General features: G+C 45.8%; 1 protein-coding gene across 3 annotated transcripts in view; it reads right to left on the bottom strand.

Annotated features, from left to right (window-relative positions):
* The window catches only part of NSD1 (nuclear receptor binding SET domain protein 1), a 61,298-nt gene that overhangs the window by 10,581 nt on the left and 28,269 nt on the right, over nucleotides 1–22,448 (bottom strand). For all 3 annotated transcript variants that reach the window (XM_066329315.1, XM_066329314.1, XM_066329316.1), the window contains exons 8-22: nucleotides 20,756–20,865; nucleotides 19,623–19,692; nucleotides 19,202–19,320; nucleotides 15,500–15,643; nucleotides 15,011–15,134; nucleotides 14,004–14,204; nucleotides 12,439–12,618; nucleotides 11,943–12,099; nucleotides 11,444–11,649; nucleotides 10,783–10,895; nucleotides 7,999–8,268; nucleotides 6,326–6,442; nucleotides 4,993–5,134; nucleotides 4,475–4,581; nucleotides 1,156–1,360 (exon numbers count right to left, since the gene is read on the bottom strand). In XM_066329315.1, the coding sequence (XP_066185412.1) occupies nucleotides 1,156–1,360; nucleotides 4,475–4,581; nucleotides 4,993–5,134; nucleotides 6,326–6,442; nucleotides 7,999–8,268; nucleotides 10,783–10,895; nucleotides 11,444–11,649; nucleotides 11,943–12,099; nucleotides 12,439–12,618; nucleotides 14,004–14,204; nucleotides 15,011–15,134; nucleotides 15,500–15,643; nucleotides 19,202–19,320; nucleotides 19,623–19,692; nucleotides 20,756–20,865 (2,265 nt within the window). The remainder of the gene's footprint in view (nucleotides 1–1,155; nucleotides 1,361–4,474; nucleotides 4,582–4,992; nucleotides 5,135–6,325; nucleotides 6,443–7,998; nucleotides 8,269–10,782; nucleotides 10,896–11,443; nucleotides 11,650–11,942; nucleotides 12,100–12,438; nucleotides 12,619–14,003; nucleotides 14,205–15,010; nucleotides 15,135–15,499; nucleotides 15,644–19,201; nucleotides 19,321–19,622; nucleotides 19,693–20,755; nucleotides 20,866–22,448) is intronic.

Raw genomic sequence — 22,448 nt, 5'->3', positions numbered from 1 at the left:
CAAACTACATCCTTCAGGAGTGTATTTTAATCTGTAAAATAATTAAAATTTCTGAAAGCAGAACAGCAAATACTCTTACAGATACAGGTAGATAATATCAAGCCTGTAAGGGACTGCAAAAATCCAGTTAAACAGGCTCAGAATTTAAACTGAACAAATGCTCTTAGACCAACAAGGTGTAATTAAATAAAGACAGGGGCAAAACAGGAACGGAAGAGGAAGAAGTAAATATTAGAAAAGGATCAACATGAAAACTCAAGGAGGATAAAGTAAACCATCAACATCACATAAGTTATTTTGACAAACAAGTAAAACAATTTCCAAGGAATTTTATGTAAAAACTAAATATAATTATTCTTTTCTGTCAGAGTAAGTAAGGCTTACTTACTTACATCGGCTGCAATGTTGTTAAAATACTTGTTTCCAGTTTTGAAAAAATGTGTAGGCAAGTGGGACACAGTCCAAAGTAGATCAAGAATAAAAACTTGTGGCTATATTTGTAGAAGCCGGAAAAGGACTGAACAACAAACTTCCACTATGTAAAAAAAAGCGTATTAGAGAGCAGGCAATCCTTTGTGATTTTAAGTTGGGCTGTTAGGAGAAATTTTGCAAATGGAAAGCAGGGGAACAGGCTGGAGGCTGGACTGTAGTTTTTGAGTATTTTTTTTTATTTCTAATTTTTGCCCTCACTTCACCACGAACCAGAACATGCTTTGGTACTGTTCTCTTAGGTACAAACTAATGGCTATTCAGACATTTAAGAGATTCTTTTCTAACTCCTATTTTCCAGCAGTGCTTCTCCTCACCATTCAACACACAACTCTCTTCAACTTTGGGAAAACAGCCAGTGTGATGGACAATACCTCAGCTACTGTTGGGATTATGCTCTGCCAGGTCCCAAGAATGGTGTTAGTTCACAAACACTATCTCTTAGGCAAGGACCAGTTCCCCCTTCAGCAACAAGTTCACCTTTTTGCAGTCAGAGAGGGGTGCAAACCTGGGATGGATTGTTTGGGCAACAAGGTCTGTTGAAGTGAGGATGATTTCTCTAAATGTCAGGATGCTGTGAATAGAGTTCAATGTCCTGTGCAGCATCCAGGAGACCCAGAGCCAACACTGTGACCCAAGCAGAGCCCAGCTGTGCAGAGCACTGACCTGCAGGTCTCTTGGTCAGGTTGAGGCAGTCTGCGTGGTACACCTTGGGGCAGCCTGACTTCTTACAAGAGACCAGCTGCCCTCCGTCCCCGCAGCTGAAACACTCGTCCTCCCGCTCCTTCATCACCTCCGCCTGCGACCTGCGCTTCATCTGCGGCCGCCTCTTCAGCTTCTTGGACTTCTCCTCGCTGAGGCTGGGCTGGCTCTGGGGGTGAAACAATGTGGGTAAATGCAGGGCTCTGGGTGCTCTACCTGCTCCCTTCCTGCTGACAGAAATCCCACCGCCAGCTATACCTGAGACCTGTGCAGCGTCTCTAGTGCTGCTCGGTATTTGGCAACCAATTTACTACAGCTAATAGCTGCCAGTTATTTTGAAAGAGTCTGGAAGTCCTGCAGAAAAGCTTCGCTCAACATGAGCTTTATACAACCAGCAACAGCAGAATGAGGAGCTCGAGCTGCCTGGTGTCACTTGAGCTCGTGCCACCTCTCACAGACTCTTCAGGTCAAAGCCATCAGGTCTCCTGGCACACATGATTCATAAGAAGTCTATCCAAGGCCTTCCTGCACTTTTTCACATTCATCACTTCCCTCTCTGTTTTCAGTCTGAATTTATCTGTCATCAATTTGACCTATTTGTTCTTGTGTCAATGCTGCTCTTTTGTACCAGAATCACAGAATCTTTACGGTTGGAAAACACCTTCATCATCAAGTTCAACATTTGAAGCTTTTCTACCTCCCTGAAGAAACCGCTGGGACACACTCTCCTACTTGCAAACTGAAACTTTCATGGTCTGCACACTCAGTCTTCCCAGTGGCTTTTATCTGCCCTTACTGAGTATACTTATCCCAAATGAAAATTACAGAATTACACATGCTACCTCAGGTAACATCTCACAGGCAGTGTACAGATATCAACACTTAGCCAAAACAACAGGAAATTCCCCCAAAGCACTGCCCCTATTTGCCTTTTCCACAGTTGTGCCACACCACAGCTCAGTCCTGTGGCAGCTTCTCCACCACGACTGACCTGCCATGACCTCATGGTGGATTTGTTTCTGCTGTTGACCTCTCCAGGTGTGTACTGTGGAATATCCAATCTCCATCTCCCCTACACTCAGTTATTCCTTTGCAACTGCCCCATCCTCTCACTCTCCCAGGCCAATGACAACCAAACTCAGCGTCATCACTGCAGGTAAATTATCCCTGTAGTGAACTAACTACAACTGGACTCAGGACAGGCAACTAAATGGTTCAAGTGCTCTCTTCTCTGGCCTAAGGCTTCCTCCAATCCTGCTCTTTCAACTCCCCCTCCAAGCCAGGCTGAGCCTCCTACTGTGTCAAACACTCAGCTCCACAAAGATGATGTTTCTTGCCCCGAGTCCTGACCTTATCAAAGCACCATCAGTTCAGTTTATCTAAGGAGACTAAATTGAGCTAAATTCTGTGCCATTTTCTACATCTCTTTGTGTTCAAATATGTGTTCTCCATGTAGGACATCTCTGTGTGTTGAGACAATGCCTATGAAGCAATTTTTGCATTCTTTATTCTGCACAAATATCGTGCATAATATTTTAATCACCAAAACATTTAAAAACCTTGGTCCCCAGACCTCCAATTCCAGAACTCTGCAGTTGGCTATCCAGCTTTCCTGTCACCAAGGTGTTATCTCTTGATTGTTTCCTTCCCCTTCTCATGTGGATGTTTCTGCTTTCATACCATCATTCCCCCGACAATGGGGACAAGCCAGGCCTTTCTTATCACTGAAAATGCAGGCACTGAAATGCCTCCACCTAAACTATGCCACCGATTTTCAGCGCCTAGTTCCTCGGCCATCTAATTACAAAGAGAACAAGAAAATCCCTTCACAGCTAATTTGAATGTCTAAGAGGTCTAACAGCTGGACTAAGCGATTCCCACTTGCTCCCTGCAGCACAATAGACTCTCAAACATTCTTCCACACTCCCAGTTAGAAGGCACTTTTAAGAGTGAACTTGAGTATAATCAGTTTTGTTCTGCTGTATGTTCAGGAAGCTTAAAAATGCATCTATTGTGAGAAGAATTTTTTTAAAAAAACACCCCAAGGTACTGTTTTCTCAGTATTGTTTCTTAGCCCATCTCAACAAGATGGAATGAGTCGCCTCAGATATAATGGAACATGAATGCCAGCTAAAGGGCATCTTTCTCTGATTTCCATCCTGCAACCTGCAATTTCAAGGCAAAAATGACAGTCAAACCATGTATAACACAGGGGCAGCACAAAATCAATTGAACTTCAAATCGCAACCCAAAAAAGAACTAACTACATCAGATGTGCAATTCCCCTCATCTGTCATCTTCTGAAGACATCCATTTTTTATTTTTATAAGTTAATTTTCCTGAAGAACTAATCTCTGGAGAATTCATAAAACCTTCTCTATATGTTGATGGGGCTCAACAACTGTGCTGCTGGAGGTTTTTAACCCTTAACTGTGGGCACGGCAGGATGCACATGCCAGAGCAGAGGGATTACAGACTGATTTGGTGAAGCACTTGTAACAAACCAACAGCTGAGACATAGATTTAGCGGGTGACAGCTGGGAACTCGGCCAACTGCTCCTGTTATTTCCTTCTCCCAGTGAGAACCAGCTCACACAAGGAGGTAATTGAAATCAATTCCTGTTACTGCAACATTACAGTTACAAATCGAAGCCCTCAAAAAGTCAGTGAGTTCTAAAAGCTGGTGGCGTTTCTACTTCAGATATGGCAAATTTCTTACGTCTGTCTGATGTGTAAAAATTGGTCACTTCATAAAACCAGAATAAAACCAAGAACTTTACTGCAGAATAGATGGTGTGTTAGCAGCCTTCTGGCTCTGAAGCAGCTTCACTGTGAAGGAATGTGAGTTTGCTGGCCTTCCATGCATGCTCACAATTTACTCAAGCCTTTACTTTGGGAAATTGGCTGAGTTGTATTTTCTTGGTTATCTGATGAAGTCTTTCCCATGCCTGTCCTTTGCTCCTCTAGTGCTATGGAAATTGTCACGATAAGAAGTAGAAAATTAAACAACAACGAAAAGAATTTAAACCCCCTCCACCTCTTTTTTTTAATTCTTTCAGTGTAAAATAAAACTTCCTGTCATTATTTATAGCAACTCTGATAACTGAAGACTAAGATTTGCTTTCTCAGAATGAAAACTCGAATATTTAACTCATTTCAATCACTGTTCCCATGGCCACACTGAAATGATCTCTTCAACCTGAAACCTCTGAAACCAACGAATGATACACATCTATGCAAAGAGGTAATTTGGAAGAATAAAAGCTTAAAGGATTCATCATACCTTCGGCCTTACTCCTAGGAAGCCACTGCAGTTTGGGGCACCACATTTACAAACGGTTTTTCCATTTCCCAAACACTCCAGATTGTAGTTGAAAGTCAACTCAGTCCCTGGTAAAAAAGCAGATCAAAATCAAGCAAGTTGTTAATGAATTACAGAGTAGGATGTTTTACTGCTGAAGTAAAAGCACTTTTTAAAAACAATGTCACAAATGACTGCCAGCACTACACAAAGACACCAAACTATTAATCTCCCCATAGATCTGTGTAGATTGAAAATTCAGTGCAACCCCTCACCCCCACCATATTTTACAGCTAAAAAAGGGACTGATCCTGTAGCACGGCCCAGTATCAACCTCCACTGATACCATGGCTGTGTTTCATTAGCTTAGTGGTGCTGCTAAGCCCCATGAATACCTATATGAAAATAAAAGTTAAATCCTCTTCCAGGGTGCTACAAACCCCCCATTTTCCTTACAGAACCCCCGAGGCTACTGCAGGCATTGAGAGTGTGTTCCTTACCAGCTTTGATATTTACAAGTGCGAAGAGCCCAACCCGAGTGTCACCATTCACACACCATTTCTGAGTCTCACAGTTGGGCTGGCAGCAATGGTTCATGAACCGAGCATAGTTGCCCTTTGGCCCAGCATCAATGATTCGATCCTGGAATTGAAAAAAAAAAACCAGAAAACCACATTTCTATCAGCTGTCATCAACTGCAATCAAACAGCTCTGATACCTCTGGCCAGTGCTGGCAGATCACATGGCAATACAGCCTCTTGCACATCATCCTTCTCTTCAAAGACAGAGGGCTCACAAAGAGCCAGGACAGTTCCACTGCTGGCTTTCTGGGAAACAAGGTCTCCCTGAGGCCTCAGTACTGGATAAACACCACCCCAGCACATTTCCAAGGTAGTGCTTGTGGTTCCAGGCCCCAACTTCTGCTTAAAAGCAAAATAGCAGTTCCTATTTCTAACATGTCAGTGTATAGAAGGAAAACAGGAAGAGTGTGTAAGCTGAGGTACACTGGTGCACAGCTTGTTATAGGGCTGGAGAGGAGAGGGAAGCTGCAACTGAGATTTTGTAGTATTGAGGGAGATATTTAAACACTTGGGTCTGCCCCATCAGCCAGACAGGGAGATAAGATATGGTCACTGTGAACTTGCAGCAGGATGACAGAAAAGACATGAAGCAGTCACTCTTATCCTGTCCCACACTCAACAGCTTCCTCTCCACATCTGCTTTCATGGTTTCCTTCTCATCTTTCCATGGTTGAGTGATAAAGTGTGGAAAGCAGCTGACAAAAACCACTTAAACCTCTGAAAATCAGGAGCTCATAGCAGCAACCTGGCCTGCACGACCCATTGGGGAGCCTGTGGGTGTAACTAAATCCAACATTCTACTGAGAACAGCACGACCTGAGATGTGAACTTAGATGAAGGTCTTGCTGTGCCTATAACTTATATGTTTGAGGGCAGATGTCTCTTCTGGCACACACCAGCCCTGCTCTGGGCTCTTCAAGGTTCAACTGCTTGGAGGGATCCCAATGTTCCCAAATTCAGACTCTTATTGGTTGCCAAATTCCTCCTACTAAAGCAGGATCTATGGTCCTCAGAAAACTGACCTCACCTCTCCTGAAAAAACTCAGGCAGTATCTCTTTAGACTTTTCTCCTAACCCTGAAATCCAACCTGAAGTTCCTCTACTACACGTTAATTCATTTAGTCCTTTCAGAAAAAATGCAGACCAGCTCATCAGCAATGCTTACCACCTTTTTACTAGATGGAGTATCATGCCTTTCTTCCCATCTTTTTACTTCTGTTTAGGATGCTGGCAAGAGATTCCTTGCACATACCTTATCCAGTGTCAACATGTAGAAATTGGTAATGTCGTGCTCCTGAGCATAGCGGATTCGGGCTCGGCACTCCTCTTCATCAATTAGCTCCCCAACATACTCATTAACAAATTCACCCTGCCGGACAGAAAACAACAAGCTGGTAACACAAGACAAATTATCTGCAGGATGGAGGGACATCCACCTTTGTGCTAGAACTTAGCTCCTGTTTCCTTCCTAAAAATTTCTCCCTGTATTTTGCAGCCAGTTTGACCTATAACCTTCACCAAGAGCCCTGAACCATACATCCGTTTCACATGCTCAAATAACTCGAAATAAATTAAATAAAGAACTGTGACCATCAGGTTATTCTTTGTGCCAAAGAAAGAATTAGCATCCAGGGACAGCACAGAAGTTAACCACAAGAACAGGACTCTGCTGCAAAGCTCAAAGCACTGCCCTAATTGCATTCCTGCTGAAAACAATATCCCTTTGGGGACCAACCACATGGAGCAGCAGGATGCACCTGGGGCACCTGCTCCTGCAGTGAATCCATGGAGCTCTTCTATGGTGAAGTACTGCAGAGACCATACTCCAGCCATTAAAGAGAACCTTAGCTCTGCTCCAGGAGGCTGATAGACTCTCCCACTAAATAACTGAGTGTTTCTGTTTCCAGACTGTCTGCTGAAAGTGAAACAAGCACACGGAATGGCAGAAGCATCCCTTACCTTATGGCACAGCAGGCAGCAAAGTTTTGAACAGGACAGACTCATATTTTGCATCTTCTATCAAGGCCTCCCTGTTATCACATCATCCCTAGTTCTTTTTCAGTCATTCTTCTGCTACTACTCTGTTTTACTTCATCCTTCATTACCTTTGGGGTTCTTTCAGATTTAATATTCCTCCTTCACTCAGCACAGATGTGTGTCCAAAGAATTACTATTCCTCACATTTAAAAAATACATACAAATGTTTTAGGTGGAGATAATCAGTTTCAGCAGTAGTAACAGCCACTTCCAAGACACTGCCCTTTTTTAAGATCCAAGCCCTGGTTTCTGTTTCTGACACAAGATTCTCATGCTGGATAAGCCCAGACAGTCAAGAATGGGGGGGAGGAACAATCACTGTTTCTCATCTGGAAATCCTGAGTACTGTCCAATTGCTATTACAAGCAGACTGACCAAGCAATCACCTTTCCTAACCTGTGGGACATCAGCACGCAAATAATTTTCTCGGTCAGCTGAGCCAAAACACTCTTGTCAAGACTGGAAAGATTAAATTCATCGGTTTCTTTTTCTAAATGGCATTCTACAGCAAGAAGTCTTCTAACTCAGTTTTCAAACCAAAAGAGGTAAGAGAGAGAAGTGACAAGAGAAAACAGCACTGTTGCCCCAAGTTTACCTGCTTTTCACTGTTTACATTTTATTCTCACGCAGCTTCAAGAAAACTATGTATATTTTTAGAACTCATCAATTCTTTTTACATATTTCTCCCCTAGGAGGAGAAGATGATTGATGGTGATGTTCACCAAGAAAGGTGAAGAGGTGACTACCCAATCTTTGGGCTTCTTGTAAAAGTGTATATAAGATAGAGTCAAAAAAACAAAGTAGAGAGCTTTCCCTGCTGACCTTTTTGCTGCCTGTTCGTTCTTTCATGTCCCTAATAGCGACACAGCACAGTAAGAGCACACGTACCTTCCTGATGTCTGTCTTGGCCTGCAAGCCCCAGCCTCGTGCCAGCGTGCGGAAGATCTGCACCTCGGGGTACTGGCGCTTGGAGAAGCACTGGTTCTGGCAGCGCTCTCCAGCAGGACACACCAGGGGGTGGCACTCGTAGAGCAGCATGCGGTTGATGCACTCCGAGTCCAGGCCGCAGGGGTTCTCGTCCGTGGGTTTGCAGTTGCAGCGTGGGATCTCCGACAGGTCTGCCGTGAAGATCTGCACCTTCCCCACAGGCCGGTTCACCTTCAATGCACACGAGGGACATGAGCTCTCGGGAGCTACAGGTTACCCTGAGAGGCACTTCTACACTCCACCCTTGCCTATGAGCTGAAAGGCTGCAGTGCCTTAGTGACAGCGAGGGGCAGGAGGACACAAGTACAGGCACAGCTGTACTTTTGGGAATGCTATTTTGAGAGGCAGAAGGTTAGAGGAAAGAGCTCAGGAGGATGTAAGTTCCCCATTAGCATTGCTTGGTGCAGTGCGTATTTTGTGATCCTGGAAGGGCAAAAGGCTGCCAAGTGTCCCCCTCCCATCATCACTGAGCCCACATCCAGCTCAGGTGGCCAGCCCAGTGCTCTTGCTGGGCACACACCATCCTTGTGATCAGCACCAAAGCACTTTCTGCATCAAACTGCACCTTTTCCAGTCTGAGTGTCAGATGCTTTTCCTCAGCTTTCCCTTACTGCCCTGCATTTTGAATGTTACCTTCAAACTGGTTTGTGCTCTCAGCTGTCACACCTGTGACAGAAGGCCTACCATGCAGTTACCTCCCTACCCAACTGTCCTGCAGATGTAAATGGAAGCCAAACCAGACAAGGCTGGGGTTGGAAGGCCCAAAGAGGAGCTCAGAGTTAAGCCAAGGAGCTCTCTAAAAACCGCTCCAGAAGGAAGCAGAGTGCAGCACCAGGTGGAGAAGCGACTGGCGTGTCTGTGGCATGAGCTGGGTCCTTGGGGTTTGCTTAAAGGCAGCGAGCACTGAAAAGCAGGCAACAGAGAGTCAGGACTTTGGAGAGAGACACTGAAGAAAAGCTCCTTGCTGTTCTTTCCCTGGGTGAACCATTGTCTCACTTTCTTCTCCCAGAACACAAAAGGAAGGGATTTTAAACTATTAAACTATTCCAGCCCCTGTATAAGTTACCTAGTCCCACCCACAGAGTTTCCACATTGACAGCCTGCCTGGGGCTGGCCCAGTCCTGATCCTCCTTTGTTTAAACACAAACCCTGCAGAAATCCCTCATTAATCTCTTCAACACAATCTCCCCCACCTTCCTCCTAGAGCTGCATCCCACCTCCAACCTTCCTTGTCACTCAGGTTCTCCTCTGCTGCTTCTCATCTCTTACCCAGACTCATGCCCTCATTAAGAGTGGAAAGACTCACAGGATTGGGTCAATCCACCACTGGCACTGCTCTGGCACTGCCACTCCACACCACACATGGCCAGCACACCTGCCCTACTCTCTGAGGCACTGCTGGAAAACAACCAAAGCAGGGCAATGCTTGGACTAGTCACAAGCATGACATGATGAAGGATCCCAAGTGAATTTTGCAGCAGCCTCTTGTGTGGGTGTTCCTTGGGATGGACTCGAGGTACTGATCTCCTTAGAAGGAGTGGACACAAAGAGCTTCAGCTATTCCACCCTGAAGCCTTCTCCAGTTCACCATCTGCTCCTGCAAACTGCTTTGCTTTCAGAGAGACAAACAGCTTGCACCCAGACCTCAGAAGAGCTGCCATGAGTAATGACCACAACCGTCATTATTTATATAAAAGGGTATTTCAAAGGCTCTAAACTGCTTCCAAAGTTCCTTTATGTTGTGGCCAGAGAGGCCTAAAAATAGCTGTAATGAGAAACTACTTCCTCCACTAAAGCTGCCTGGCCCATACTGCTGCCACAGCAGTCAGTTGTGCTCTTTACACCGCACAGTAACTCATGCAGGATATACCTGCCTGCCTAGAAATCCTAGCTAGATACAAAAAGTGACAGCAATCAGGTAAGCTTTCATATTTTGCTACATAAAAAAAGGAAGGAGCAGACAGAAGCAATAAAAAAAAAAGAACACAGCCCCTGAGTCAATGGGTTTCTGGTCAGTCAGGATCCACTTCTCAGACACAGGCACATGCTTGGCCCCAGCTCTCTCAAGTCACCTCCATCCTGTAGGACTTTTAGTGCTGCTCCAATTCTGACTTAATAATAATAATAATAATAATAATAATAGTACCTAACAGCCCTTAACATGAATAGTTCCCCAAAACTGAGGAAAAGAGCTGATACTGCAGCCTGTACACCTGCTTCAGTATTTCTGTTCAGTCATCAACTGATACAGAAGGAGATATAAAACAGCAGCAGAAATGATAGAAGACACTGTGGGTTCCACCCTTCAGAGCCCTGCTGCACTGTATCCTGACCACCTCCTGTCCTGCACCACCTGGTTTGCCCACCTTGCCATCAACAGCACAGAGCATTTGGCCATACTGAGCATTACCAGCCCTCTGCCCCCTGAGTTCTCAAGGTAGAGAGACACTTCCTTCAGACCACACAACTGACATGGACAGCACAGACATGACCAGATCTATTCCAGCAAATCACAGCACCTCTGATACTGCAGCCCAGCTTGCTGAGGATAGAAAGAAGATCAAAGAAACCTTCAAGAACAGCCAGACACCCAAACATCAGAAATGTTTCTATATACCTGTTGATCACCTGCACCGACAGCTCAAGACTTCTCTTCTGCACCTGCCCCCCACCACCTTCCCTCACCTTGATGTGTTTGTAGGGAGGAGGTTTCTTGTCATTCTTTTTGTCTTCCTGAAGTTGTCTCAGTTCTTTCTGTGCCTTCAACTCTTCAAATCTCACAGCAGCTTCCTGAAGAGCTAAATGAGAGAACATGCTCTGTTATGAGGAACTGCCTCTGCTCCACAGAGCTGGGCAGCCACTGTCCACCAAGTGCTCACATGGCTCAACAGAGGAGGATGAAGAAAAGGCCAATGCAGCAGGGAAGTGCAGAAATTACAGTCAGGGGCCTGCTCGTGGGTGATGAAACATCCCATCTGTTGGCTATCTTTGCCTGACCTCTTGGGCAGAGATGCCAGGCAGCTGCATCTACAACTCTCAAGTGTACTTTTATATCAAGATAATGACTGCATCACACAAAGGGAAGCTGATACAGCAGCAGCTCACTTGAATTTTGAGATGTTATGCCAGAGCTAGACAAGCATTTGAGATCTGCACACCCTTCTCCCTCTCTGGGAGTCAAACAAACACTCTGAGTAGCTGGAGCATACATAAGCAGCAGCTCATTCTGCAAGTTTAATTTCACTTCAGTTTAAGAAGACATTTTTCTCTGCTACAAGAATGACACTTTTCCAAAGAGGAATGAAAAGGGAAAGACCATGCACTTCCCTGGATTAAGACAAGTTACCTTTTTTGTATATGCCGTCCACGCCTTTCCCCATCTTGTCTTTGCTGCTGACATCACCTTCCATGTAAGGGAACACACGAGCCTGGTGGGTCCACAGGTAGTCCTTGGAGCCAAAGAACAGCACAGGGAACTCACCGATGTCATGTTTCATTTTCTGGATGTTGACAGGAATTGTCCTAGGATGGCAGATCTCAGCTGGCCACCACCTGCAACACAGGGAAGGGTAGATGAAACCTCTGGCTTCCTCACTTACAGCCACCTCAAAAGTATGCTACTGCATGGAGACATGGGATAAAGTGTGTGAGGGCTACCAGCAGGGCTGGTGGGGAGAAAAGAGGCTACTGGAGGAGGAATGCTTATGTTTTACCAGTAAAGTGCACGTAAAAAAGCCAGAGGCCTGCTGCAATGAACCCTGCAGAGAAGAGCAGCTTCTCACCTCCATCACTATGAGCACTGCATGAAGAAGGAATGGGGACAAGTCTGTTCTATCTTCACCTACCTGTAGCGCCCAACTTTCACCCAGACTACTTCTTTGTAGTGTGGCTTTTTGCCTGCCTTGCAATCATTACAATACCAGCTTCCCTCTGGCATCTCAATGTTTAGACACTCACGGTGAAACGCAGCCGGGCACGACTCGCAGCATAAAAGGCTGCCCCCTGCAAAGAGAAGGAGGAGGAGTTTATCAGTCACTGTGCAGAAGCCCTGCACTCCCGATTTCCAGACAGACCTGGAAAAAGGAAATGAGGGTGTCCTGCAAGCCCTTTTCAAAAGTTGCGCCCTATTCAGACAAAAAAACAAAAACAAAAACAAACCCTTCTAAGGATCCAGAAAATATCCTAGCCTGAAGTTGCACTTAAATGCGGAAAGACAGAGAGGCAGTCTGTTCTCTGCAGTTCCCATTGGGACATTCTAGACGGGAAAAACTTCTGCCCTTTGTAACAAACTCTTTCCAGGGCGTTCCCTGGTGCCAGGGAACCCAGCGCTGACCATCTCACCTTCTGAGCAGACAAAGCACCAGCTGACGTTGACGTGCTCGTGGTTGCGGCAGCCCCTGCGCGCAGTGAAGTGGTTGGGGCAGATGATGCTGTTGGAGGCCAGGACCACGGAGCCGGCGGCCAGGCAGAAGTCGTTGGAGTGATACGCGACCGGACACCGCACACAGCGCATCAGGCGACCTGCCACCACAACACAGTGAGCCTCGGCAGGATCGCCACTCTCTCCTGCTACAATTAGACTCTACTCACGTCTAAGCTCAAAATGAGCTTTGGAGAAGGAAGCTGACCTTTAATTTTTATAGAAGGCCCGTGATTTACTCACTGGATTCCTTTAAAGTTATTTAATATTACTAAACATATATAAAATTATAAAATCTGTAATACCTATACCATAGTTAAAATTGTATTATTTTGAAATGAAGGATCTCCTGCGTGCCGTGCAGAAACAGTTCAAGAGTTCACAGACTGGGACTGCTTCCTATCATACACAAATAATTACTGAATCAGCTCCGACAGTAATTACAGACGGGGTGTTCCAAGTGCTTAGCTGCACATAATGAAATCAATCCATGTAGCTTCTGAACACACCAGCACTTGCCTCTTGTTTATCAGATTTTACCCTGAAATTCCAGAACTTCCACGCAATTCAGACTTCCCTACAGGCCTAGTTTATGTGGGGTTTTTGAGAGCCCATTTTCAGTTCCTCACAGCAGACTATAAACAGGAAGAAGAGGTGGGAGAGAAGGGGTAAATGTGACCACCGAGAAGCAGCAGCCAGTCAACAAATGTTCAGTGGGGAAGTGACTGGCTGTGGGCTGCAGGCTTTTTGCCTTGGTGCTGTTTTCTACACCAAATACTGATAAATGGGGGGAAAAAAGCCAACTTTGACACAGACTCTAAGGATAAAAATAGAGCCGGTCTTATTGTCACTTGTCTTAAGACTCCAAGGATTAAAGAAAGCCAGGCTTAGAAGCAAACATACACAGCAATCACAAAAGTTTTAAGTCTGATCTTGTGAGATAAAGGTCAAGGTATAGCTGCAAACAGCTCAAACAAATGTTTGCCTGAGAAGCTTAGCCCAAGGGTGTCTCTACTACAAGATGAGAGTTTACATAGAAAAAAAAAATGGATAAGTAGAACAATATGATAGTTTGCCCTGTGCTGCTCTTGATGCTGCTGTGTTGACAGCCCGTGCTGCTAAGCAAGGCACCATCTACAGCAGTGGCACAGTGAGGAGCAGGTGGGAGAAACACAAGCATGTCTGTACAGCTCCAGAGATTTACTCAAAAACCCACTGAGGCCTGAGGCAAGGCTGGGCGTGCAAGAATCCGAGCCTCTAGATAGCCTGAGAACATTCCAGCTGCCACGTCCAACCATGGGGAGTGCTGCCGAGCCTCACACTCTGACACCACCCCTTCCACTCCCCTGGGAGCAGCTATTCCTTAGCAAACACAGACAGAGCTGTGGCAAGGACACAAAGGCAACAACCAAAGAACCAGGTGGACATGAAACAAATAAAAACCAGGTGACTGCACCCCCTAGACCACCCTGGAGGACCCGGGTACCTTTAGAGGCAGAGATGTTTGCTGGGTTAGCAGCATGGCAGGTCATGCAGATGTGCAGGGAGCAGCGGAAGCCCTTGTTCTGCAGGACTGTGGGTGGGTATTTCTGTATGCAGGCTTCGTGGTAATACTTCCCACAGAGGGGCAGCAAGCACCGCTTCACATCCTCCCCGCAGCTCTTGCACACAAAGCAGGTGTGGACCCCTGGAGAAAGAGCAATGCACTGGTCACACAAGGAGCCTAAATGAGAACCTGATGCTGTCACCAGGCTGCCTAATAGCACAGCACAGCTTTGCCACCCTCTGCACCCAGAGCACAGGTCTCTGCACCAGGCTGGTTCAGCTTGAAGCTGCAGTAGAACTCCACATCAAAATCAATAGTATTATAGCTGGGACTTCAGGCGAGGGAAAAAAGAAAATAAAAAAATCAATAACCCTACTTTGAGATTTTCCCCCTTTCCAGCCTGAAAAAGACTCCTCCTCCCCACCAGATCCCTTTCCATAGTCCCAGGTAAGAATTTGTCTCTTTCCCAGAAGATCATGGACATTCACTTCTTTGTACACCAAGTCTGAATCAATCAAGTAGGGCTGGTAAATACTTGAAGCCATTATTAGTAATTTCAAATCAACAAAGAGTAGGTTTAGATTAAACATTAGGAAAAAATTCTTCTTTGTGAGGGTGGTGAGGCCCTAGCATAGGTTGCCCAGAGAAGCTGTGGATGCCTCATATCTGGAAGGGTTCAAGGTCAGGTTGAACAAGGCTTGGAGTAACCTGGTCTATTGGAAGGTGCTCCTGCCTGTGACAGAGGAGTGGAATTTGATCATCTTTAAGGTCCCTTCCAACCCAAATCACCCTGTGATTCTATGATTCTAATTAGAAAGTCATTATCAGACATCAAACCAATAATCTGAGGACTGAGAGCTACCCAGCAGCCCTATAGCAGGCACATCACTCCACTCAAGGAAGCACCAGGTATGCTCACAGTCCTGCACTCACAAAAGCTGCCCTACCTGTGGAACACTCATTGCAGATGAATTTGCCCTTTGGCATCTCGGAGAGCCCAAGGCACTGCAGGTGGAAAGCACCACAGCACTGTGCCTCACACAGCAACAACTCCCCTGGCTTCTCACAGATCTGTGGGAAAGAAACACAAAAATTGAGCAATTTTCTTCCCTGCAGCATCCCAGACAGCAGCAGCCCCCCAGGCTGGCCGGAACTGCTGTCAGAGACCCCCTGGGGAAAAATGCTACATTTTCTTTGTGTCATTTAATTCAAGTAGCTTGTGAATAACCACTGTCATTTACCCTTGACTCCCTGATATCCTACTTTTGCTAAAATGTATCTTACTCTGGGCACATCTTCCTAACCTCTGTGAACTTAAGCTGGTTAATTCAACAGTAAGTACTTGGAGGCTACCTGGGGCACCAACGTGTCCCAGAACTTACACAAAAATACTTTACAGTGGGATAGTTTCAAAGAGATTTCTTCAAGAACACTACCTGACACACATTCTCCTTGAGAGCGGCTCCTCCTCCACGCTCCCCCTGCATCTTTTTGGACGAAGGCACTCCATGGTCATTCTCTGACCCCTCCTCATGACCCTCTTTGGGGCTTGCAGCAGTCCCATGAACCAATGCATCCCCCTTTAAAGAGAAAACTAGAATTAGGACTGTCAGCGGTGCCTATCCTCGCTTGGAAACTACAAATTCAGTCACTGAGCACTTAATGGGTTTGACAGGTGATTTGTGTGTTACCCACCCTGAAGAGAACATCCCCCATCACAGTTCCATCAAAAGATTTATGAGAAAGGAAAGGAAAGAGCTCTTAGTTTACTACATGAATAAAACCACACACTCAACACAATTATCTTTCTGTGCATAACCCTTCTCTGAGCAAAGAGTCAGTCCTGAATGGAGACAAATCAGGTAGGCTAAAAAGTGAGAAGCATCCCAGTATCTACTGGCATTGGAAACACAAATGAAAAACCCTCATAGCACCTGTCACACACTAAATGAACTACATTTTTTCTCTACACTTATCTCAGCTTGTCCTAACCCATATAAAATAGAAACACAAAGGCACTCAAGGCCTCTGTTGGTATGAAGTCAGCCAATCCCCAAATGAGCAGCACAGCAGGGCATTTACACCTCATCTGGAGGTGGTCTGACATACAGGACAGTGGAGTCTCCCACTTTCTGTCTGAGTGTACAGCCCTGCCTGTAACATCCACCGGTGAAAGAGCATCCAGAGGAGAGGATGGGCTTCAAATGACAATCACACACTCATGGGCCAAGTCAAGGATCCTGCCATAAGGCTTCCCACAGTGCCCATGGGACCTGGCCAGGCACTGTTAAGGAGGAATAGCAGGTATCCCAGAGATACTTGTTTCTACCACAAAATACAGCTGGTCCTGCAACTACACTCAGCAGCAGTGCTATGGATTTTGCCAAAACAGGCAACTAAAGGCTAGGAAACATGATCCTGCCAGCTTCCAGTCCACTTGGGAGGTCTAGGGAACACTTCAGTGGCCTCACCAGCCCCAGCTGCCGCTCCACAGTAGGTACAATTCAAGGACCATTAATACTGCACCAAAGTGATGCCTTTAGCTACGTGCTTTGAGCCAGAACACTTTAAGGACTCTGTCACTTTTAAACATGCCAGCTCACTGCAGGTAGCTGAGTGATCTCAGTGCACAGCTGCCAGGTCCTCCCTGGGTCACCAAGCTGTAGCCATTGTACATCCAGGCACAAATAGTACACCTGAGAGACCTTGTGAGGAATTCAGACTGCTGACAGAAGCAGCAGCCATCACTCCCACACCTCCAGGCCAGCCTGGTGCAGGCTGTCCAGCAAACAAGCACGAGAGGGAGCTTTGCACCACTTTCTGTACTGGAAAGTCTGAGCTGTGGTGCTACTAAAGCTTGCAAGCTGAACTGAATGTCTTTTGAATGCATTCTGAACCCGGGCAAAAAAAGAACATAAAGATCTTCTAAAGCTGAAAGCTGGAAAAACCTGAAGCTAGTATTTTGCCCAGATAATGATGCTTTCTTTGCCTGGAACTATTGTTTTTTCCCCCTATTCCCTGAATGTAGCAGTGTGATTTTATTTGGGGATACCTGAAAGTCAAGTGCCTTCTGTGGAGCAATGATGCACTGAGGGTATACTGAAGTACACAATACAAAGATGAATGGTATAAACCAACTTTATTAAGAGGAAAAAAAAAAGCAAAATCCGAACTCCAGGCTACTGCCAGTCCAACATATCTTACAGAGTACAGCCTTGCTCTAACCCTGCTCCCTGAACTGCCCAGGGAAGGGATGTCAAAGCTAGGCAGGATGGGCAAGGCCCATCCTTTGTGAAAATAGAAAAGGGCATTGCCACTCAAGGCCATCACTCAAGGACCTGTCACTCTTCCCCCTCATTCCTCTGCCCAGCACAAGCACTGCAACACTACATACCTCCTGCAGAAAGAAGTGCTCATCCCAGGTCTTCTTCCAGAACTATCCCCGCTGCTATGTCTGGCATAATCCCAAAGCCTGACCTGTTCTTTGGCACAGCCTGACCTTGGCTCACAACCTTGACAACCATTTCAACAGCATTTTCCATCCCATTCTGTCAGTCTCTTACTGCTCTGATGTTGTAAATTTGCACTCCTGGCTCCATAGACGGGCAAGGTCAGAGAAAGCTGCTTAGCTCAGCCCAGGCTGACAAGCTTTTCTCTGCCCTCTCTTCCTTGGAAGGCAGCTGGATCTAAGGCTTGACTGTGCTGTATCATCAGACCATGTATTTTTCTAGCAAAGTGGAGTTCCTTGCCCAGGGAACAGTCACTGAGAGACCAGCATGCCACATGAAAGCACAACTGCATCTCCACAGAATCCCAATACTCACTAGAACCCAAGCACTCACCTAAGACAGGGGATGAACACCCACCACAGCAGCTAAAGAGACACAATTACATAGGAAAGGATGCTTTCATACAAAGGTGCCAAGCATTGACTTTTTTTTTTCTTTTTTTTTTAATGGCTTACACCATATCTGACTTCTGGTAGTCAATACAGATGTCTACAGCTGGAGGCACTTAAGACTGGGTTTCCTCTGCAATGAATGGTGGGTACAGGATTCAGAGCCATGGCCTAGATCTTTGTTACTCTGAACTGCCCCTCTTTTCATAGAGAATTTGCTGTCTCTTAGTGGATACAGCAGACAATGTTAACTGCCCCTGCCCAGAACTGGCAAAGGTATTTGTACAGGCTGATTCAAAACATTAGTCCAGCTGAGCACACTTCAAAAAGAATACTAACACCAGCACAAGAAAGCTTACATGGACCAAGGGTATTACCTCAATTTATTAACTTTATCAGAAATGCCCTTTCCAAAACACAGCAGGATGGCTGGAACTGTTTAAAGTGGTGTGAGGTTTGTGTTCTCCTGTAAACTGTGTTACAACAACAAATATAACAATATTTATCTATAATTGGCTCCTGAAATACATACTGACTATCCTGCCTGCTGCTGAACCTGGGCCACTGGAAGTGAGAGGCGATGGCGAGAGGCCCAGAGGCGTCCTGCCTCTTTCAGGAAGTCTTGCTTCCCCTACACTTGCTGAAAACTGGCTCATTCCTAAAAGGCAAAACGTGCTTGTCAGAGATATTTATACACTGACCCTGATAATATGTAGTAGAGGGAATTGCCCCAGTTATCCCTTTCTGCTGGATGGCAGAATGCAATCAGAGGCTCTTGAGAGCAGTCACAGATAGTCCCCCCCAGCCCCTCCAATGGGGCTCTTGGCTCATCCTGGTGTTCAGGTGCAAGCAGAAGGGGCTGAAGTCCAGTCTTAGTGCTTGTGCTTCATACTGGTGTGTGAAAGGGCAAGAGTCTCACCCCCAGAGAAGACCTTTTACAGCAGTTTTCTGAGGTGCAAAGCAAGATACCAAGCAAAACCTGGTTCCATGAATTCAGAACAGCCTCTCTAACAGAGAAGTAGCTGAGTAGCAGTTTGAAAACAGAGCCTGATTTCAGCATCGTTATAAAATAGCTACCGGATCAAGGAGGTGTCTACAGCCTAACCCCAGCTCATGCAGCTGCACCAGTGGGACAAATTCTCAGACAACAGGCCAAAAGATGCCTCTGGCTTAGGCTCTGCAAGTACCCTGGGAAGTAGCAGACATGTTATAGGATGAGAGCATGAAGTCCCAACAGTACCTCAGAGTGTGGGGTCTCCCCCAGCCCCTCCTCATTTTTCTCCTTCTTGGGATGGACTGCAGCAGAGGTATGGCGCTGTCTCTTCCGCTTCCGCTGTTTCTCCAAGAGCTTTTCAGAAGCTGGGATGCAACAGAAAGACCATTCAAGGAAAATGCCAAAGTAATTCCCTTGCTGCAGGTGACACCAGCAAGTTCTGCAGCCTTTCTGAGGCCTTCAGGCTGGGTCCTATATTCTTTGAGGGCCTAAGGGCTGGGGCCATACCAGCTTGCAGGCACTCTGCCCTGCAGCCATCAGAGAACCACCAATTCACACTGGTTTAAGCAATTTTTGCTGGGCTGCTGGACCCAGACCACCAAGCACATACACAGCGCCACAGGCAAATGTCCCAAGAGTCTGTCCTGCTGTGCCTGCCTTCACTTACCTTCTCCCAGGTCCTGGAAGTGGGCTGGTGAGTAGAGCTCAGAGCTGTCACTCTCTGAAGGGCCAGTACCCTACAAACACACAGGAGAGTCAAGTCATCAGATGAAAACAGAGGCACACACTCCTCCAGCTGTGAAGCCTTTAGGAATGACTGCAACATCTAATTTACCATCCAGGTCATGAATTCATCCGTCATTAGAGATTTTACAAGAAAATATTTGGTTTGTGTGTGTGATAAATCACACATGTAAAAATGTGTTTCTGGGCAGGGAGGAATGTGGAGTCTGACGTGTCTTGGGCTCATCAGCACCATTCAGTGCTTCCTGTGCTCTCCCAAATAGGCTGCTAATAATCTCTAAGGTGCTAGGAAAAGACACTCTCTTCTGAGTTTACACTTTTACAGACCTTAAGACTGAAATACTGGCCTGTACATTACTGCAATGGTGCTAACTGTACTAACACTGTGCCTCATAGTGAAAGAAAAAGGAAAGAAGTGTTATTACTCAACTTCAGGAGCAGTGGCAAGAGGTTTTGTGCAGGTACATGATCTGAAATAAATACAAGTCACTTTTTTCCAAACCATGTCACTGAATATTGAGTATCCAGTGGAGAAGAACAGCATTTTCTTGAAAAATCTGAATCAAACACGGTATCCTACATGTGATTCATGTCAAGCCTCCATCCTGCTTCAAGCTCTGCACTTGCATGCATTCATCAGCTCACTTGGGAAGGTAACAAAGAAAACGCTGCTCAGAGGAAATCTGATGGAAAAGGACAAAGCCTTAGGTTGAAGTTCAAGCTACACTGTAACATTACAGAAAGCCTCCGTGCAGAACATTTCTGCTCATACCTTTCCCAGCCAGCATCCAGATGACTCCTTTTCCATACAAATCAATTTCAAAAATGAGATTTTAAGCCAAAACTATCCAATCTCCATTACAACTGGGGAGGGGTGGGGGACAGTGGATTATTTCATCATAACACAGCAACCAGCACCTTTGGGAAGGGTGGACCTTTGCTCCTGGGTCACAGCCAATAAAAAACCACATCCCATTGCACTGTGTCTTGTTTAGCAGGATCTGCTGTCTAAGCCTGTTTTCTATCTGGTTTTCAAAAGGGCTGGAAGGAAAGTACCTTCTTTTGGGGAGTCCATTCCTCCTTCTTTGGCATAAAGGCAGTGTCCAAGTCATTGGATTCCAAGAGCTTTTTAGTGGGCTTCCTTTGACGCTTGCTTTCCAAGTTTCCTGCAATGAAACCCTTCACATCAGATAAACAGGGGTTTTCTTGTCTTCAATCAGATTAAAACTATTAAGTAAATAGCAGCCAACAGTTCAAAACAATCTGCTTCACCCTGTCTTTGGGATCATAAGCTCCTAGGGCAGAGATGCCAATTACCTGCTTCTGTACAACTTCAATAAAAACAGACCTCAGTCTGCCATGACCTTCAGGCTCACCTCAATATGTAATATAAAAATCTACCCACAGAAGAGAGGCTGCAAACTCACTGCCAGCAGGTAACACATGCTGGCAGCACAATTCACATAATTTCCCAAACACTTTGATCTGCATAAGCCAGTCCTACCACTGACACAGCCCTGCCTACACTCCCACACCCATTCATGTTGCTGTAGTAAACAGGCAGAAAATAACAATCCTGGTTTAACCCATTTGAGAAAAGATACCCCAACAAAACTAGGTGCAACCTGCACTATTTCCTACTCAAGCTTTATCCTGGCCCTCAAGAGGTAGCAAGTTGCTAGACCTGGGCTCCTTCACTAATTTTGGCAACAGTATAAACTTAGAACCAGGAAATGCTGATGCTGAGTGCAGACACTTCACAGACACAGCCTGTTACCCATCCCACCCCATTCATCTGCTGGCTTCGACAGTCTCAGCTGTGCCCTTTGACACCTCTGTAGGCACAGCTCATCCATCACACCCCTAACCCTCAAGACAAGCTTCTGCCCACTCTATGTGCTTCAGCAAGAGCTGAGGGGAAAGAGTTACACATACTCCAGACTGGATGTTTGCTCCCACTGCTGCAGCCTGTTCTGTTCTCCTGCATCTCCAATCTTGGGTTCACATCCTCCATTTTTCCTCCTTTAGTTCCCTCGAACTTCCCACTTCCTTGTGACACACACAAGTCTCCAGAGGCAATCCCTCTTCCCTCTCACTTGATAGGCTATCTGACCTCCCACTGACCATAAATCTGCCTGCTTGGTTTATTTTTTTTTTTTTTACTACAAGCCCTTTAGGAACAGTGTTCCCTCCAAGTTAGCACAGCTAGAACACCAGGGTTTTAACTCTGGACATGTCTTCAGATGCTGCCACAGAATAAACATACTAAAAGGAGACCCTCAGACTGACACTGCTGGAAAGGGAAAAGGCCCCTCAGACCACACTCCTTCTACACCGTGCCTTACTGAAAGCCAAGATCCTGGTTTGCTGTTCACACGAGTCTTCAAAAATTTCTACAGATATTTAGAACATCTTAAGGAGAAGGTTCTCCTAGAGGGAATTTTGTGCTACAGCTTCCTGAACTATCTAGAAGAGCAAAAGATCACTCCATGAACAATGCAGCTTAAACTTTGTGCTTCACTCTCAGCACAGTAATGTTCATCCAAAGGGGTTTACAGCAACAAGAGACTGTCAAGCTAAAGGAATGTCATTGTTTGGAAGCACAGACAGCAAAGACTCAGAGAAGGAGTTGTGGCCTCCTTCATTTGGATAAAAGAGGCATCCTGTGCCAGTATTAAGGAGGACCACCATAGTCTGTAGAAAGCCAACAGCACCAGGTCACTGGACACCCTTGCACCTGCCCTCTCTC

Source organism: Sylvia atricapilla, chromosome 14, assembly GCF_009819655.1.
Source record: "Sylvia atricapilla isolate bSylAtr1 chromosome 14, bSylAtr1.pri, whole genome shotgun sequence".
Taxonomy (NCBI): domain Eukaryota; kingdom Metazoa; phylum Chordata; class Aves; order Passeriformes; family Sylviidae; genus Sylvia; species Sylvia atricapilla.
The sequence above is the reverse complement of the archived record's forward strand: the minus strand, read 5'-3'. Positions and strand labels throughout refer to the sequence as shown.